Source organism: Nothoprocta perdicaria, unplaced genomic scaffold (assembly GCF_003342845.1).
Source record: "Nothoprocta perdicaria isolate Ctin4 unplaced genomic scaffold, notPer1 scaffold_10, whole genome shotgun sequence".
NCBI lineage: Eukaryota > Metazoa > Chordata > Aves > Tinamiformes > Tinamidae > Nothoprocta > Nothoprocta perdicaria.
This window is the reverse complement of record NW_020454094.1, coordinates 4,313,549-4,333,054: the sequence shown is the minus strand read 5'-3', so window position 1 is coordinate 4,333,054 and position 19,506 is coordinate 4,313,549. Positions and strand designations below refer to the sequence as shown.

Here is a 19,506-nt window from a genome sequence, read left to right as displayed (position 1 = left end):
GAAATATTCTGAAATATTCTGAAATATTCTGAAATATTCTGAAATATTCTGAAATATTCTGAAATATTCTGAAATATTCTGAAATATTCTGAAATTGGATATCATGTTCACAGATTTTTATTCCATTTTTTGAAGTTCAGGAAGCTGCTTTTTTTGCAGCTAATGAAACTTATGTATTTATTTGAACTTTTTTTCCAGTAAACTTTAATCAGCAAGTCAAGAGAAGTTCTTCATGCCTCATTACAAGTGAAYTGTGAAGCTCGAGCTCTGTCCTCAGCTAGTGTTTGTACCATCCCATTGGCTTTAGGAATTCCCCATTTTCTTTCAGTTGCCAAATAAGTTATCCCAGACTTACTTTCTTTTAAACTTCATGTGGCTATAAAAATGCAGACTGTATAGGGTATGATATGCCAGGCACTTTTGCAGTTCAGTGAAATTAAGCATAGCAGTGTKTGTCTGTAGGCTTGGCAGAAGAAGCTGGTTCATTTTCTTGCAGCTGCTGCTGCACTTCTATTCCTGACAGCTGTGTTACTTTCAATTTACTGAAGTGATTCTGCATTTCTTTCCCCACAGCATGTTTCGTCAAGGAATGCATGACTTGAAAGTCTGGCCCAACGTGGAAGCTGATGGCTCAGAGCCCACCAGGACTCCTGGAAGAACCAGCAGCACAATCTCTGAAGATCAAATGAGTCGACTGGCAAAGGTAGTGGGAAAGCTTTTCACCTGTATCTCACAGGTTGCTTGCACTTTCCATGAAGAAGTCTCYTTAAGGAAGATGTGCTTCAAAGGGGACATGAATACCATTAGGGAATTTAACACATGCAACTGCTTTTCATTACAACTACTTAAAATCCTGTTGCTTTGTAGAGAATGACAAATATGATCATGCCTTAAAGATACTTGAAGCCAAAATGCTAGCTTGTTCAGTAAGAGATCTTAACAATAACTTGTGAAGAAGTCACAGATAGAAGAGTCTGGTTTCCTTGGGTAGTTATCCTTTAGCTTTAAGACTGTTTGGGGTGGTCTTCAGATATATATGAAGTTACCTGCATCAGAACCTGAATTCATTCATTTAGGGTCAAAAATTTATGTTTATATATAAAAATTTTCTATTCTGCGGTTTGGAGACAGATTGTATTTTGGCCATTGGCACATTTTGTAGAATAAATCAATATACTCAACTACTCTAAACTTTTTGACTAGCACCCTGATTCTTCAGATGAGTTTACCTAATCTTGCTGAATGGCTCAACCCTCTTCCTCTGTGTGCTTTTGTCTTGATTTCGGCCTCTTAGTTCTTCCTTTCCTTTCTGCAAATTGAAAGAAAGGGCCAGGCTGTAAATACGTCCAATTTCTCATCCCGAGATTTATCATGGCAATAAACTAACTTTCATTTAAGGTCTGCCTTTTATAATGCTAGTTCACCTTGAGTTTGTAATGGGAAACTCATTATAATTTCCTGACTTGTAGCTAGTAGGTCACTATAAAATGGGGAAGGTGAATTTCAAGAGCAGCAGAAGCAGCTTAGATGCAAAAGAACATTGAGATGCAGCCTAATATCTGTCTTTGTTAGGCATGAAAGTAATACAATTGCTAACTTAATGCTGGTTTTGTTGAGAGTTCAGACTAAAAGCTTTTCAACAGCAGTGTCCTGAAGAGCTGAAACTGGACATGTTTGATTTAACTCTTTGTGGTTTTGCATTATGGGTGTAAACTTATGTTAATGCTGACTTCCACTTCAGTTTGCATGTGTTTCTTGGTTTTACTAGGAAAAAAAACAAAGTAGACTTGGGTTGGAGAAAAGGAAGGAGACAATCTTTTCTATTTTTTTTTTTTTTCTCCACTTAAAATCATTTTGCTCATAGATGTTGCTGGTAATGAAAGTGAGTAGGGTTTCTGGGTAGTTAGTGTGCGGGAGCTTTCATTTTTGCAGCTCTTTCCACAGCAGATGAGGTCTTGTGGTGCTGTTCATAAGAAGCTATTGTTCAAATACAGTCAGCTTCAGTTTTTCCTATAACTTAACTCATCAGTTACTAAATGCCTATAGATGTTATGATGTGACTGTATGGGAAGATATATTCAAATGTAAGTGCTAAGAGGTTGCTAATTAAATACCAGATGAATATTTGGGTGGATTTGGTTATTTTTTTGTAGTTTTTTTTTCTGTTTTTATATTTTACAACTCATTAAATGTTACGATACCGACGGATGTTCAATACTGAAGGCCAAATTAGAGTCCTCCGGATAACAAATCTTATGAGAAGAGCTTGATGACCTTTTCTTTGCATGGAAGACTAAATTCTTTTTCTTTGCCATGCTTCTGAGTTTTTGTTTGTTCGTTATGATTGGGATTTCAGATAAAATTAATGACTAGTTGCCAAAAAAATGGAATACATGACTCTCCTAAGTAATGGAAAGTTCTTTGTTTCTTAATGAAGTGCCATATGCTTGTGCTATTACAAAACATTAAAATTGCTTATAAACTTACTACTGCTGGAAGCTCTGATTTTGCATCCTTAGGATTATTGCAAGTGTTAGTTCTTTTTCACTATACTAAGGAGTTTGAATTGAGAGTGTGTGGAATATTTTAATACTCAAATATTAACGATATTGCAATTTTTATTGTAGAGTGATTTACTCTCATAAATGGTGGAACAGTTTATACTGCTCTTCATGTTCATTGTTCAGCACTTTTTACTTTTCCTCCTATCGTGCTTTACTTTGAAGGTCTTTAGGTGAAAGTTTTGTTAACTTTCAGAATCTCTATCTTGTAGCTCCTCTCACCATCTGGTTGCTGCTGTACTTGATGTTTGTTGTGCATTGACACTGTAAGCTTTCTTTGTGCTCCTCAATAGCCCTTTTTTATCTTATAGTGATAGTTCTTGAGCTAATAGAAGATGAAAGTGTTTCTCTTTGGGGGGGAAAATGGAAGCTAGTTGGTGGATCTGGGTGTATTGAGAGGAGATTGTAAAATGGCAGGTTATCAGCTATGGAAAAATAACCTTATGTCAGTATAGGCTGGGACTTGACAGGCTCGAAAGCAACTTTGTGGAGAATTTGAGGATCACAGTGCATGAAAGTTGCCACATGCATGCAAAGTTCCACATACACTGCTGTTCCACATGCAACTTTCATGCATGTCCCTGTGTATTTCTGAAATACTTTCTTTTATTTTTGATTTTGTAAAGAATTTTATGATTTTAAGTTACTGTAATTCAGTATTTCATATGTGACTTTACTAAAAAAATAGTATCTTAATATGTTACACATTCAAAAATGAAGTGCTTGGAATATGTAAGTTTTACTCTTTGCCCTGATTATTTTAGATATTAAAAGTATATTTATTATCATGGCTTGGCTGTTCATGAGGGTCTACATTTTATATTTGAGAGCATTTTTTAAATYCACCTTCTTTCCCAGGCTTTATATTTTAATGGCTCTGTAGAAATTGACTTTATTGTTTCTCATAATTGCAGCAAAATAAATATTATCGCTCTGTATTTCCCTGGCAGCTCACCAAGTCTCATCGCCAAGGTCACATGGTGAAAGTGGACTGGCTGGACAGACTGACCTTTAGAGAAATAGAAATGATCAATGAGGTAGGTCATCAAATGTCAGATTTGTAATGGGTTTTTGGATCTTCCTAGTGTGGAAACCTTGGCTTGTTTAGAGGACTGTAACTCAAAGCACTTGTCCTATTACTTCTTCAACSACTAGTATATACATTATAAGGACATATAATTCTTCTAAGTTTCCAAAGTAGACTGGACTTGGGCAAAAAGGAGACTGAGCAGCTGTGTTGAACTTGTCAGCTTCAGTTTCCAGTGAACTTGATCAGGGAAGAGAGAATTAATTACTGAGCTGGGATAGGGTGGAACAGATGCTGCTATGTTCGATTTACAGAAATGAAAGATTTAGGAGGTGGTGGGAAGCCCTCAAATCAGACTRTCGTGGATTTAGATGTATTCACTGAGCTTGAACTTGCTTCAGTTCATGTCCTTTTGGGTACTGAGGTGAAAATGCTTGCAAATTCTTTTAGTTAAGTGTGTGTGTGTGTATGTAATATATATATAAAGGTTTTAGAGTTTYGTTCTTGATTGAAGTGTTAACTTCTTCAAGTAGAAACATCCCCAAACTAGCTGCATGTTTAAAATCCAATGTTCCTGATTCTTAGAACTGCTTTTTAAATGCAGAACAACTTTGCCAGTTTTGGAAAGTCTGATTCATCGCTGATGCATGAAATAAGCTAGAATTGCCTAGGACTAAAGGAGATGCATATTGTTTTTTTGGTAAATATGTATTACTGATGGTAAATATGYATCATTCCTTTATTTTACATTTCTAAATACTTTTCTATTTCAGCAGTTAAAAATGCATGTACTGAGCAATCTTTTTCTGTAAGTCAGTGAGCTCAATATCTATTGCCTCAGTCTGTTACATTTTTTCAGTTTTATCTAAAATATTTTCAAGATTTCTGAATTTTTGATATGATTTTTTTGACTCCTGAGTATTCTCCAGTGTGTCCAATTGTGTAATGCTTAAAAATGGGAAGAACAAGAAATTGTCAACTTGTTATTCTGTACATTTTTTTCCTCAAAGTTTCAAGTTCGTGAGCTGAAAGACCCTGATGAAAGTAGAAAACTTCAACTGTTACACAGAGGTGTTTATCGTGGACTATGAATTTCCATAAGAATGTCAGGAAAATGATGATATGGATTTTATGTAGAGTTTTCAAATGATTATCTGAATAATGGCTGTAAAACTGGTTATTGGTACTGGGTATACCACAAAGGAAATAGAATAATTACTGTATTGAGAATTCTGACAGTATTCTCTCTGACAATATTTAATGTTACATCTGTGATATTTTTTCTTTTTCAGAAGGAAAAACGAAGTTCTAATTTTATGTACCTGATGATTGAATTTCGCTGTGTCAAGTGTGATGACAAAGAATATGGTATAGTTTACTATGAAAAGGTATGTGCCCTGATGGTTTTGTGCTCCTCTTTGAAATGAAACATCATCAGCTAGAAGTGACAGGTTTTCCCCTGAGGTGAAATACTCTGCTGCAGGATACCAGACAGCTGTCAGTGGCATCTGTTCATGTACATACAAATCAAATGGTAGAGATGCAAAAAGATTACAGAAGTCAATCATTCATGTAATGCAATTCAAGATTTCAGAGTGAGTGATTTAAAAAAAAAAAAGTTTATAGTTTCTTGGTCATCCAGCATTACTTTAAGAGTGGCTTTATTTGAAATTTTCTTGTATCCGGAAGAAACATAGCTGTTATTTGGAATTAAGGTAACTTAGAATAAGACTTTTCAGGGGATCTGTGCAGGTGAATGTTTCTTCTAACGTGCACGAATATAAAAGCTTATGCTTTTATACTGAAAATGTTTAAAAATTCATTTCAGTGAAAAAGATGAATAGGGTAGAAATTGGTTGCTATTATTAAAATATTCTCACATATTAGATGTGCATGCAAGCATAGACCCCCAGGCAGAAATCTAGGTGTGGGGTGTTTTTTTGGTTGTTTCTTTTGGTTCTGTTTCTTTGTTTCTTTTTCTCCAGTGTGTCTGAGAGGCCTCTGTCAGTTTGCAYACACACAGAGTTACAGTTTCCAAACACTTTCTTCTTCCTCTCTAGTTTTGTAACTATGTTGTTTTGTGCTATCAAGAAAACTACAGGCTTGAAAAAGCCAACTTTGAGAATTAAAAACAGACTACAGGATTTTTAGATCAGGCAATGCATTTGTAGTGAAACATTTAAGAGGTAGCATCAGACTGTCATGTAGTACCAGCACAGTAGTTAAATTATTTAGCAGCTGCAAAAGCCTTGGAGTTTAGGGAAGTGAACTGTTCCAACAAGAAGAATGTTACAGGATCTCATTATCCCTTCCAGTCTCCTGAAGGAACAGAATATAAGTATGATTTTATATATATATATATATATAAAAAAAATAATGTGTGTGTATATATACATGTACATACATATATGTTTATACATGTTTATACATACACATATATACACACGTGCCTCCTAAGTGCTTTGAGTTTTCTTAAGAGGTCAGTTTAATGGAAAGAAAGATTAATAACAAGGTTAAGAGGCACTAAGGTGACTTTGCAAGGCATAATCTGTATTTTAATGGACCTGTGCTTTAAAGTAGGATCCACTGAAATAGGAAAAGCTATATGTCTATTATGTCTATAGCAGTTACTTTAAAACAAGCAAACAATCGTCYCTCCCACACATTTATTAGTAATTACCTCTTAGAATTTTTTAGTGTAGTTATATTTAAAAGAGTTTGGAAGGTTACTGAGCAGTGTAGCTATATGGGCTAGAGAAAGAAGGTAATAACGATGATGGGCTGGGGTCTTGTTGAGATGAAAGGGATTTCAAAAAAGAAATGTAATTCAATACCAGAAGAAGTTAAGCTAATGGAAAACAGATTAAAACTCTTCTTATGTGGATGATAATGTTGCAGGATGGTCTAGAAAACAAGCCTGTAATCACATTTAAGAATTAAGATGAAGAATGTAATAATACCTTTTGGTGAAATCCTGCCTTCTACAATTTATCCAAGAAGGGTAGATCAGGAGATGAGCAACTACYTCAAGTTATATGTGTTAAAAGGAACTGTGGGAATGCTATTAAACTAGTCCTTGAACTATTGTGCTTTTGGRTATCTGCCACTATTTAGTACTCTTAACTTAAGAGTAAGTTGTCTTTACTTAAGAGTTAGTGTGTAAGTTTTATACACTGAGATGTACTGGATTCCAAGGAAAGATGTCTTCTGAAGATTAGGTACTCTGGTCTTGTAAAAGATGCCTTTTTTAGGAACGTGTTGCTAGATTTCATTTTCTATCAGGAAACTAGAAGCTGAATTTAAGAGATCTCTGTGTTCATCTTGTCAGTGTTGATATTTTAAGGCATAAGTTAATCATCCTCTGCTGTAAGTAGAGGAAGCTGAGTACGTTTTTGTATTAAGTATTCTAGACTCTGGCTACTTCTTGAAGCTTTGAAGCTCAGCTGCCTGCCCCATATGAATGGACTGCTGCAGGATAAGTGAGCGCATGTTAACCAGAGGATGGGTGGGTTTTCCTAGCAATTTACTGTAGGGAAAGCTTAGTTGCTTAGTTGTCACAACTGTGCCATCACAGAAGCGCTTGCAGACTGTTGCTTGAAATGAACAGAGCTTATTCAAATCTTTTAAAGATTTTAACATGAGGAAAAGTGAAACACTCTTCCTTAGGCAGGTGTCCATCCCTCTCTTTCCCCCCACCAAGTAATGAACTGAAATATAATCAAAGTATTGAGACATTTTACTAACCATGTTACAGTATTGGAGTACCAACTTTCAATGAGAAGGTGCATTACTTCCCACAGATACAAAGCGTTGAGCATGGCTGGTAGGTAGCCTGAGTACTCTTGGCTGTCCTCATATTTGAACACAATTTTCCTGAAAACAGTTTCTCTCCCTCACTCCTAGAAACCTGCCAGTGAAGGTGAATTGCTCCTGATAGAAACATGATTTTTCTTTCCAGTTGTCAGTATGATTTTTTCAGATAAAGAAGGTGAGGAAAAGATGATTCAGACTTCAAATACATGTATTTCTTGACAGCTGTTACTGAAGCTCATTAAAAGTCCATGGAACAAAAAACTATATAGTGCTCTTCTGTGGAAATAAAATAATTGAATGTGTAATAGCAGAMACTAAAGCCATAAATTACTGCAGCTTGAGGGATTTGTTGATACATAAAGTAGCTTTTCAGCAAGTTCTTGACCCTTTTCTGGCAGCAGTAGGAAACATAAATTAGCACCTGTCTTCTCAGTTTTGTCATATTTCCAATTACAGCGAACATATCCAGCATCCCCCGTCCTGTGCACTGAATCTAATGAAACTGCATCCTCTTGTCGCCTGTCTSTGACCGATAGTTGAAGTGAAGATTACTTGTCATAGCTCTCTTGATAAATTTTGTTTTCTAGTGTTTACAAAGAACTAGCCTGTTAAGCAGTAGCCGATCAAATTTGAGAATCTTGGACTCGGTTCCCAATTTCAATCATGTAAAGTGGCAGTGAGTCTTTCCATGTTCTCTGTAAACTTAATTTTAATAGACCACTTATGATTTAAAGGATAGCAGCTGGCATATAGCAAGAACATGACTTCTGATTATCTGTTTAGGCAAAAAAGTGTTTAGATCTTCCAAGTATCATTTTTCACTTTTTTTTGTGAGTTTCAATTGAAAGCTAGCATTGTTTGGATAAAGTCTTTGCACCGCTGCCATCAGCTTTCAAAAATGTCATTGGTGTCAAGAGGATCRGGAGTCAGTAGTCTCAAGGTTTTGAATACAAAAATTTGGATCCTCTTGGTATTATTTGAAATGTTTTTTGACCAAAAATGAGATGAGTCGATCTTTTAAAGTATTAATGAAAGTTCTTTTGAGGAAAGTTCATCAGAAATTTAATCCAGAAAATTCTTCAAATCTTGTTGACTTTAACATGGCTGCTAAATAATACACAGACTGAATTTAATGTAGTTCAGTCCCTCTAGAGCTCAGTGATAGGCCAGTTAATTCTGTTTATACTCTCCTGACATTGTTTCCCTCTGGCAAAGCAGCAGGTCAGCTCTGGCTATGTCCATTTTATCAAAAAATGCAGCCTGGAGGAGCAGATTTGCAGGGCGAGAAATTTGTTGCTGGCAGCCCGAAATCTGTGCCATGCAAGTGTGTACTTTGGATCAGCACTAATCAGGTCCCGTGGGCTGAACAACTGCAGGCACTTGGAGCACATTGCAAGTACCCCAAGACTTTTGTGTGTTTTAGTTTTAAAACATACCAAATCCAGGGGCTAATTTAAATACTCCTTCAGGCACTGGCCTGATTTTAGTATGTTTGCACGTCCAGGGTCAGAGTGAAACACATGATGTTCTCCAAGTAGGACAGAATTGGTTGCATATCTGTCTAATTGGAAGGTGAGTGAAACAACTGACTCTTCACTGGCAAAATAATGATGTGCTGCCTTGTTGAGGGTTTCACCAAATGGTGTATTCTGAAAATGCTGTCCACTTCCAGCACAGTTTGACCGAAGATGGTTTTGGCACAGCTGGCTTTTGTGGCACACTTTGGCTGAAGCTTAAGGCTTTGCTCTGAAACACGATGAAACACAAAGTTTTCCCAGTCTTTCAGCTGAGTAACCAAGGTTTTTTTAGTTTGCTTCAACATAATTTAATTGCATTTGGGGAGAGGGCTTTGAAGAATGCTCGTTATAATACTGTTTGTGAAAAGTCTAAAAAGAGACATGTCAACAGTTTAGAATTCATTCTTTTAATGCCAATCTGGGAAGAAAAATCCCCAATTTTAGTTTTACAGAATTTTCTATACAAACACTGGAAATGTGTCCCTTGTTTAGTTTAGTAAGTAACCAAAGCTTAAGCAATTGCACTTTGTCATCCTTAGTTCAACTAAGTTCTGAATTAGCAGCCATGCTCGCATGCTTCTGCTTGCTTGGTAGCTACCCATTTTTACAAGCTTAAAAGCTCTGCCAGACTCTTTCCTTTTCAGCTGCCAGTTTTATCTGAATGTTTTTGCTGAGGGAAGGATGCAGTAGAATAGACATTGTTATTTACCAGAGAACCCACACAGGATATGCATGTTTTAAATGCTSCAGCAGCATTTTGAGCATTTCTTAGTTACTATCTGCTGTTCCAGAATCCAATGTTTTGTCAAGGTTTTCATGCAGAGCTTTTGTATTTGTGTCCTGAGTGGAACCTTGTCAGCCTTGGTATTTGRCCCTTGATTTATAAAGGTCAGATTGCAACCTTACTACAGCTTGACTGAGTGAAGAATCTGTTTGTAAAGAGAAAACTGCTAGAAATCAGTCTGTCTCTTGTCACAAAATTAGTTTGTTTTGGGGCAAGGGATAGAAAGCAAAGCCACCCTGACTGACGCATGATCAGAAATGCCAAGGTGGAGGYGGGGGAGAAGGGCTGGGCAAGAGGGGAAGAAGCAAATCCAGCAAACCGAAATAACTGAGCTCGATTTCTGCTTTGGAGGGAAATCCTGATATTTCCAAAATATGTGTTCTTAATTGAGTCAAAATGCCAGTTTCTGCTRAAATGTGACTTTAGAACCAATCTCACTGAATCAGGTAATTCTTACTTTACCATTTCTTTTTGTTAATTTAATAGGTTGCTGTGGAGTAAATATTTGGTAGAATTGCTTTACTTTGTTGTAATGGTGTGTTTGAAAGATACCCAACAGTGTATTTCTCATAGAGCATCTCCTGGCTAGGTAACTTCCATGTTTTTCAAGGATTTGTCAGTTAAAGYTGCATAGCTGTTTCAGTTCTACCAGATCCCTTTTTGTCTCCATACACATTCCTGTTTTCCTGGAAACTGTGCAAAGAGCTGATGTGTTGAAGATTAAAGATCTGATCTAAGCCTGTGTAAGTCAGTGTAAAAGACTCAGTGTTGACAGTAGCCTTTTGATTAAATCCTCTGGGCTGATTTTTCAAAGGCAAAAATGTAGATAAGGTGCTTCAGAAAATAATTCCTGCAGGCACCTGATTTGTATCTTTAGTGCCTGCTTGCCTTTGAACTGTGCATTGGGCCCAGCTTCAGTCTATGGAATTCCTGCCATATGTCCTATTGACTTTGCTGAAACCAAATCTTTTTATTAGGATGCTCTCCTGAAAATTATGCCAAAGTAAATGACAAAAAAAGGAGACATCCATAAAACACATTATGCTGTGTTTCTTTTATTTTGCTTTTTTATACTGCCTTTTAAGTGAATCATCCTATATGTCACATTGAGTAATATTTGGTTACACTTCTGGAGAAAGACAGAAACTGCTGATGTGAGTGGGAAAAGCGGGTAATGATGTTGCTGCTTTTGTCTTTTGGTGGTGCATGGTGTGGACTTCGGGGGCTCTGTTTTGTTTCTGCCCCCTTTGTTTCTGCCTCTTTCAAACAAACCTGTAGCTTCTCCTTCCAGTTATTCAACAGCAGGGCTAGGCTGCCTGTAGAAAACCTGTTGGCTTTCTGTCTTAGTGTTGTGGATCTGGACAGCCTCAATTCCCAGAAGTGATTGTATTAGTCCTATGTTGAAGCTGCAGTCAGACACATGKTCATATTCAGATGCATTTGGGAGACCTTTATGTTTTACTGTTTAAGAAATTTTTACTTTTGTGGTGATTTATGTTTCTTAAAAACTATCCTAATTCACTGGAAACTGGAACATGTTTATTCCTTCATGCTTTCAGAACACATATGTAATGCTAAGGGTAAAATTCCACACTTGCTTCCTTCTTTTCCAGCATAGTAATGAATTGTGAAGTGGCATCTCCTTGGATGACCTTCCGTCTGCCTTGCTACCTGTCTATCATCTGACAAAAACTAACGTGGGAGAGAAAAAAAAAACATTTCTTACGTTCTTTTTTCTTTATACCTGTGAAGAGAAAACAATGTGTAGCAGTTTTTTCTTTCCATAGTGTAATGCACAATACATAGATGCATTTTTCCTCTAAAATACAAGATGTTTAATATGCCTCCAACTTGTTGTTGCACAGGATGGTGATGAGTCATCTCCAATTTTAACGAGTTCTGAAATTGTTAAGATTCCAGACCCCCAGATGTCCATGGTAAGTGATGCTACGTGTAGTGCAATCCGTATTGTGCTTCTTGTAAATGTTCCGTAAATGGAGATGAAAGCTTGACTCTATTCTCTTGAATTGTCTAAAATAACAATGGAAAGATTTATCTCGCTGTTTGAGAGGTTTCAGTGGGTTCAACTTTTATTTTTTTGCTGTTTATTTTTTTCCCTGCTAGATTAATATGTAATAATTGACTTAACACTTTTTCTGCTTCCTTCTTTCCATACCCAATATGCTTGTTTCTGAGGTRTAGAAAAGCAGAGAAGGGGGTTTAGCAAGAGAGGTCAGAGGGTGGGAATGTAAGGTAAGAGGGAGACAGAGAAAGGAAATTTGGAAGCTGCAGTAACTCTTCATCACTTAATTTGTTAAAATTTTTCTCCCTACGCTCTCTTGTGTGTTGTCTTTCGTGTAGACAGTGCCTAAGTACAGTTCTAGAAAAGATTTCCATTATTGTGGATGCCAATTCAGTGGAACTGGTATTGGCAGCTTTGGGAACCTTAATGTAAGTGGGCTTTACTGGCAACACTGTTTTGAGCACTGTGTAATCTAACACTGCAAGAGCAAGTCTGACAATGCTGAAAACTGCCTTGGCTGCTGAAAACTTGTTGACACTGTGGCTCCTATTGTTGCTCCTACTGTTGCTAACATGGTATTAACAGTGGGATTTTTTTGAAAACATTTTTCTTGCATACAAAGCTTTGGACTGCAAACATTGTCCTAAAAATGTTTGCCATGTGGCTAGCACGGTTGAGTGCCGTCTAAATCACAGATTTGTTGACTGAAACACTTGCATTTTGCAGCAATTAACCCAGAAGCAAGGTAGGGCTTGTAACTGTGTGAAATTTTAAAAAAAATATGCATATATTCATATAGTTTTATGGAGTAAGAGAACATATTCTTGAAGTTTCTTCAAAAAAATTCAAATGCAGAAGATGCTTTAGTTGTAGATGTGAATTTTAGTTGCCACGCSTTATTCAAGGCACTGGTGAGTCTTTGCTCAACAGCTTCATTTCAGCAGTAATTTTCTCTGTGGTAGAAATACTTATTACTGCTAACTTGTCCTCTGCATTCAGGAGAACTTAGTAGAAAGCAAACATCACAAGCTTGCTCGAAGTTTAAGAAGTGGACCTTCTGATCATGACCTCAAACCTAATGCAGCCACACGAGATCAGCTCAATGTAAGTCAGTATCTCCAATTCTATTAGAAATTTTTTGGTATTAATGTGTTTTGAAAATCTGAAGGAAATAATTCTCAACCTCAAGGAAATCACTAATTAAGAAATGTCAGCACATTACTGATAGCCTTAAAACCTGTACGTTTGCTTACATTTCCAGTTGATTCAACTCTCAGCTGAGAAGCCTTTGTTATAGCTTGAGACACATGYGTTGCTGGAGAGCTTTTTTCTAACCATTTTTCATGTTGTAGGTTTTGTGCTTCATCATGGTGTAGTCYCTTAACTTAAAGGTGACACCTGTTCATGTCTGCTTTCTCACTGTGTTTTTAATAGATCATAGTGAGTTATCCCCCAACAAAGCAGCTAACATACGAAGAGCAGGATCTAGTTTGGAAATTCAGATACTACCTTACTAATCAGGAGAAGGTAAGTTGAATCACTTCAGGAGATGTTTTAATGCAAGAAATATTGTGTCTTGTTTTATCTGGCTCCAATTTTTATTATGCTCTGTTCTTGCAGAGATAGAGCTTCAATGTCTCAGAAGCCAATCAAGAATTTTTATCAATTTACAATTAGTGACTTTTTCCTTGAAAATCATACTAGCTGGCTATTCTTACAGCAGTCTTCCTACAAATCCTGACTGACTGTTTAAAATACTGTTGTTTCCAGTTTTCATTCAGCAGAGAATGATTAAAAAGGGATGGCTTTTCTCTTTTAGATGAGTGTTCGCATTGCCACAGTGTGCACTAGCACACCAAAACCCCAAATTAGTCACACAGCAATTGACACCTTTTAGGTAACAGTGATATAATGGTAACCACTGACATTATATTTTACTTTTGTGACAATTCAGCTGCCACTTTTCAAAATATATTAAAACAATCAAATAGCAAACATTAAAGTGACCAACTGTTCCATAATCAACACTTGTCAACAGAATTGAGAGTCTGTGCTATACTACTGTTGATGATTACTAATTAAAATTTTAAGTTCATAATATTTTTTCTTTAAAGCATTTAACACAAATGGGATAAATTAACAAGCTGTTTCTAGCGAGCCGTCTTCTCTCGCTTTTGTTCCTCACAATATAAGATCATAAAGCAAATGAGAATGTTAAATTTTCTCTGCATCTTAGTGGCATTTTAGTTTACTGCTGATTCCTGTCAGTCCTCTTAAAACTGGAAAAAATGTGATAAATGAGTGTCAGTGTATTTTGTTAATTTCYCTAAGCTTGTGAAAAATGTTCTATACAGCATCAAATTAATTAGGAAACAAATTAATTTGGAAGGTACCTGAGCAGTTTTTAATACATGAAGTAGGCACTATCTCTGGCAAATACTCTATAGTATGCTTATGTAAACATAATTTTGCATTTAATTTTTGTCTTACCTTGAAACATCACTTGCTCAAAATGATTGTTTATCCTGGATGTGCATAGATGAGTTRCCTGATTTCTCTCTTCCAAGGCCCTGACAAAATTCTTAAAATGTGTCAACTGGGACCTGCCACAGGAGGCCAAGCAAGCGTTGGAGCTCCTGGGGAAATGGAAGCCCATGGATGTGGAAGACTCTCTAGAGCTTCTGTCCTCTCACTTCAGCAATCCCACCGTGCGGCGATACGCGGTCGCTCGGCTCCAGCAGGCYGACGATGAGGTATTCATTGCTCCGGGTTAATGCTTATATCTCACAGCTTTTTAGACTATTGTCAGGTACTTTACATGTGTCTTTTCAGATGGTAAGTGAGAATAGTAGTCATGGCAAACTGAAAAACCTCAATGTGATTCTGTTTATTAACAGCTCTTTGCTGGATGTGTAGTTTTCCTGATATGAAAGTGGCAGTTGGTGATAGCTGGTTTCTGCCAAAAATGGTCAAATATCCATGTATTCTACCAGCGATAAACTTTGAATAGTCTACCAAAGTTTTCCAATGAATTTCATAAATCTGTAGTAGTATATCATTATACTGCTTTTTTTTTGTATTTTTCTTAGCTGTAAAGGGTAAAGAAATATCTGTGAAAATAAGATATCTCTAATGGTATACCAATGAGATGTGATGAGCTGTGATTTGCAAATGTAGGCCATTTTAATAGAAGCTAAGTTAAAATTGTCATCTATTCTGTTTTCTTTTGACAGGAAAAAATAAATACCAGGAAGATACCATTGTATCATTCCATTCAGTAGGGATGAAAATAGCGAATAGAAATATTTCTAATTTTAGTAAACCTTCTTTGCTAGCCAAGGTAATAATGCATTGATGTAAATGCAGCTTTCTCAAAACACTTAAGGGAAACTAAACTGGCCAAGTATAATAGCAGAGAGAACATTCATTAAAAATAAGTGACATAAATCCATTTCTTTCAGTCTCAAGCAGATAGGATATTGGCATTTATTACATAGCACATATCAAAAGAAATAYGTGATGGTGCAAAGAAGAGGAGAGAATGTAAATTCTTGGTACCCTTATCCAGACTTTGTGTTTGAATTCAGTTCTCAGAAGTCACAAACTCAAATGTTTGTTTTATAGGTGCCAGAAGCAAGTTAGGCAGCTGAATTAATATTCTAAAGGAGCAATTGCATTGGAATGTATACTTATTAGCATTTGCAGCCCTTCCATAATGAAGAATTATTGAAATAGGAACAGTGTGTCTTCTGGGAGTGAGCATTCATCCTAGATTAGTTTGAGTAGTCTGTCGCTTGTTAGTGAGATCTTCTGTTAGTGAGATTTCTGCTTCCTCACTGTTACTCTTCAGATAGTTTTGAGAAGGTGAGATTTTCAAGCAGTTTTGGCTGACTTTTTAATTTCTTTTTTTTTTCTTCCCTGAGGATTTGCTGATGTACCTGTTACAGCTAGTCCAGGCACTGAAGTACGAAAACTTTGATGACATAAAGAACGGACTGGAACCAAGCAAGAGGGACAGTCAGGGTTCCATGTCTGAGAGCATGGCCACGTCTGGAACGAGTGGTGCAGAAATAGAAAGGTAAAAAGCTAGGTTTTGGAGTGAAAGAGCAGCTGTAAATGGTCTCTTTATCCCTCAAATACTTTTCCACAGGTAGGGACTATTGTATTTTTGACAAAGAGGCTTCATAATCTGGAGCAGTGATGCAAAATATATGGAACATCTGAGCTTTCACAGAATGTTTCCCAGTAATCAGTTTCTTGCATAAAAATCTTGATCTAAGAGTTTTGTGGAGTCTAAACAGGGAAGTTTTCTTTTCCTGCTGCTTCAAAAGGAGAGTCCTGTCAACATAAATGAACTGGGTAGCACACTTATTTCCTCCAGGAATATGAAAGAAAGCCTGAAATATTTGGTTAATGAAGTATTAAGTAAGGCACAAACTTGATTAAACAGAATCCTCAGTTTGAACTCCCTGGGAATACTTGATACAAATTTCCAAGACTTCTAATCTTAAGGTATCTAGTCACTTAAGGCCTTAGTTTTCCTATTAYAAGTGTTCTGCTCTGCACTGATCCTATGGAGTTGGGATACATGATATTTTTTTGAGGCTTTGGTGCTACGTAGACATTAATAGACCTGCTTGATTTCTTCCTATCAGGTAAATTTACTGTGCAGAAATTTTGCCTAGCAAGCATTGAGTTTTAGTCTGATGCATGTGGTTATGTTCCAGAATTGAATGCATGCAGGTGTCATCTATTAGAAATTTCATCATAAAACTGTATTTAAAGAAACCTTATACTGAACACCTGGATTTGTTAAATCTCTGTCTATCTCTGCTTATTTTCTATAGAAGCTGAAAGCCAAATATTAAGTTTGATGTGAAGGAATGTTCTTCACAGCTATAAACAAACAGCATAGTTATCCTGGCAGTGCAAACAGATGAGTTCTTTGCAGTTTTCCAGAGAGGAGCAGCAGCTTTTGTAGCTACTAATCACACAGTTTGTCATGAATTTCTTTGAAGATACTTCTTAGTCTTTTGAAAGTAATATACCATGGGAAGTGAAATGCATTGCTGTTCCACCACACAAACAATAACTTTGCAGTATGTTAATTATCTTTTCYTTCATTTGTAGTTCCCAGATCATGAGTCCTATTCCTCCTGTTTCTTCACCACCTCTTACTTCTAAGACCAAGGAGCCTGCAGACAATGAAAACCTTGATGTAAGTCAGCACTTCGTTACTTCGAGGAGCATCAAAACAAAAACTTAAACAGAAGCTTAATGAAAATAACATTCATGATATTTGAATCTAATGAATGAACTGGTGCTGTTTCTACTTTTTCGTTCGTGAATATTGGAATCTTTCCACTGTATCTTCCTGAATACTGTGGAAGAAATTGCTCTAGGAGTATAAATGTCAATCAAATGCTAAGGAAATAGCAATACCTTATGAATTGTTTTTTTAAATAGGTCATCTGTTTATGAACATGGTCACATTAACCAAAAATAAGATTGCACGTTGTGTTTTTATAATAGGAAAGTGCTCCCTTTTAAAATAGGAAATTACCACAAAGGCTGTCACACATGCATTGGATACTAATAATTGCATATAGCTGAGGTATTTTCAAGAGAAAAAWTGTGTAGAAAGCAGTTATCCAACTATATTAATCCCTGCACTCTGTTTCTCCTGGTGTCAGATTTCAGGATTTTTCAGTCCTGAAGCTAAGGATTTTACTTTTCTGACTTTAGTAGAAATTGGGTAATAAAAATGCAACTGGAACAGGAGATGATGAAGTAAAAGATAGTTGGGGAAACTGATTTTAATCTCATGTGCAGTTAGGCAATTGTTCCTTAATCCCTTTCATGTCACAAATCTTTCTTTTTGGGTCTCCATATTGTACAGAAAATAAACTTAAATGGAGCATATCAGTAATGATGCATAGATTTTTATTCCTTTAGTTCGACTTTCAGACCCTGAAGAATCAGGCAAGTTCTATGTGTACTCTATAGATTTCTTATTTATGTTAAGACAGAGCATCATAAAAATAATTAGGACTGTGCAGAAGGTATAGCAAATCCCCTTCCAGGATTGATTTAGACACTTGGATAATAATTCTGTAGGAAGAAAATGTAAAATGTCCGTCTATAATATATTACATTAAAGGTTTATAGTTGGAGATGATCACATACTTAGGTTTGTAACTGTATTACTATTGAGGTAAACTTTTTCTTCAGTGTTGCTGCTGGAGTTTTTTAGAGAAATAATAAAAATAATATGATTTAATGTTATGTTGGTCGGATTAGATTAGGTCTTTTAAAAAAATTAATTTCCTGAAATCCTTCCCCTCTTCCCCCCAAATTGAAGGGAGTTTTTAATTTATTTTGTATTTCTTTCAAGTGCTCAGATTTCTTATGTAACTTAATTTTGTCTGTTTTTAAATCCCTTCTAGCAAGACCTTTGCACTTTCTTGATATCACGAGCATGCAAAAATTCCACGTTGGCAAACTACTTATACTGGTATGTTTGAAACTATAGTATATGGTTGGCTCCTTGGAGCCAAGGCTGTTAGGCCCAGAAGGGTGCCTGACAAAAGAGAACTTTAAAATATTTATTTCTGGTAAGGTGAAGTAGTAGGTTTAAAACAACAGCACAGAGGCAAACAGAATAATTAGTAAAAGGAAGGCACTTGCTCTTTAAAGTATGCACACTGGTCTGTAGTAAGGCGTTAATTACAGAGTGATTGAAAAAAGGGAAGAAAACTGCTCCCTGTATGATTTGAATCATCATTCAATTAGTTTGTGGTGCCAGGGAGGATCTTTCCATCTGCTTTTACCTTTGGATTGTTTGTAGTTTCTCATACTGTTGGCCAAAGAATTAAATTTAGCCACTTGACATCAAGAGTGTATTTTATGAGAGATCGTAAAGCACTTTAAGCCTCTTTTGATAACCTCATTTTTTTTAGATTCCATTTATTGGTATGTTATGAGCACAAACAAAATGTCATTGCAGATGTGTGTTTTACCAAGGGAGTTTAGCTGTGATTAGTTCATCTAGATAGTGAAAAGGTAAGGTGACTCTTAATCTTGTATTTCTTCTCCTATTTAAGAATATAGTTGCATAAACTGCTCACCTTTATGCCTTCTTTACTTAATGTAGTATTTATTTATTTCATCTTACTGCATTTAAGAAAGTGAGATGAATACAGCTGGACTTGAGAAACACACACAAATATATGTATGCATATATAAAAATGGATGTGTATATATGTATGCACATGTTCACATATCTCAAAGGACGTCTTAGATGCCCTTTATGCAGCTAAAATTAAGTCAAATAACTCTCATTTGTATCTTTTAGATGTCCTTAATAAATAAATGAGTTATATTACATGGAGATACATTGCAAATTTCAGATTGATGCAACAAAATAAAACTCAACTGATTTTTTAAAAAAAGCAAAAAACCCTCTGATCTGCCCTGATAGTGACTTYGTTTGTAAATCCATCTTTTCTTGTTCTATCTTTCGTTGCTTTCTCAGCAATTTGAAGTTAAGATATTTAAGTGCATGACTTAACAGCAATATCTTAGTGTGCATATATAAATATTTTAGTAGACAAAAATAATGATTAGAATAATAAAGATGCTGTTTAATTAAAATAATTGCAATTGGATTGATATGGATAGACAGATATTTGACCTAATCAAATATTTTTATTAAGTTAAATGTTGCCAGATTAGCTTATATGTGTGACATGATGAGCAAAGCTGAAATTTGGGGGAATGAG

General features: G+C 36.0%; 1 protein-coding gene across 1 annotated transcript in view; it reads left to right on the top strand.

Annotated features, from left to right (window-relative positions):
• The window catches only part of PIK3C3 (phosphatidylinositol 3-kinase catalytic subunit type 3), a 55,931-nt gene that overhangs the window by 3,589 nt on the left and 32,836 nt on the right, over positions 1-19,506 (top strand). The window contains exons 4-13 of the mRNA XM_026039502.1: positions 574-703; positions 3,512-3,598; positions 4,881-4,976; positions 11,568-11,639; positions 12,725-12,829; positions 13,160-13,252; positions 14,293-14,478; positions 15,649-15,803; positions 16,856-16,943; positions 18,172-18,239. Of these exons, the coding sequence (XP_025895287.1) occupies positions 574-703; positions 3,512-3,598; positions 4,881-4,976; positions 11,568-11,639; positions 12,725-12,829; positions 13,160-13,252; positions 14,293-14,478; positions 15,649-15,803; positions 16,856-16,943; positions 18,172-18,239 (1,080 nt within the window). The remainder of the gene's footprint in view (positions 1-573; positions 704-3,511; positions 3,599-4,880; positions 4,977-11,567; positions 11,640-12,724; positions 12,830-13,159; positions 13,253-14,292; positions 14,479-15,648; positions 15,804-16,855; positions 16,944-18,171; positions 18,240-19,506) is intronic.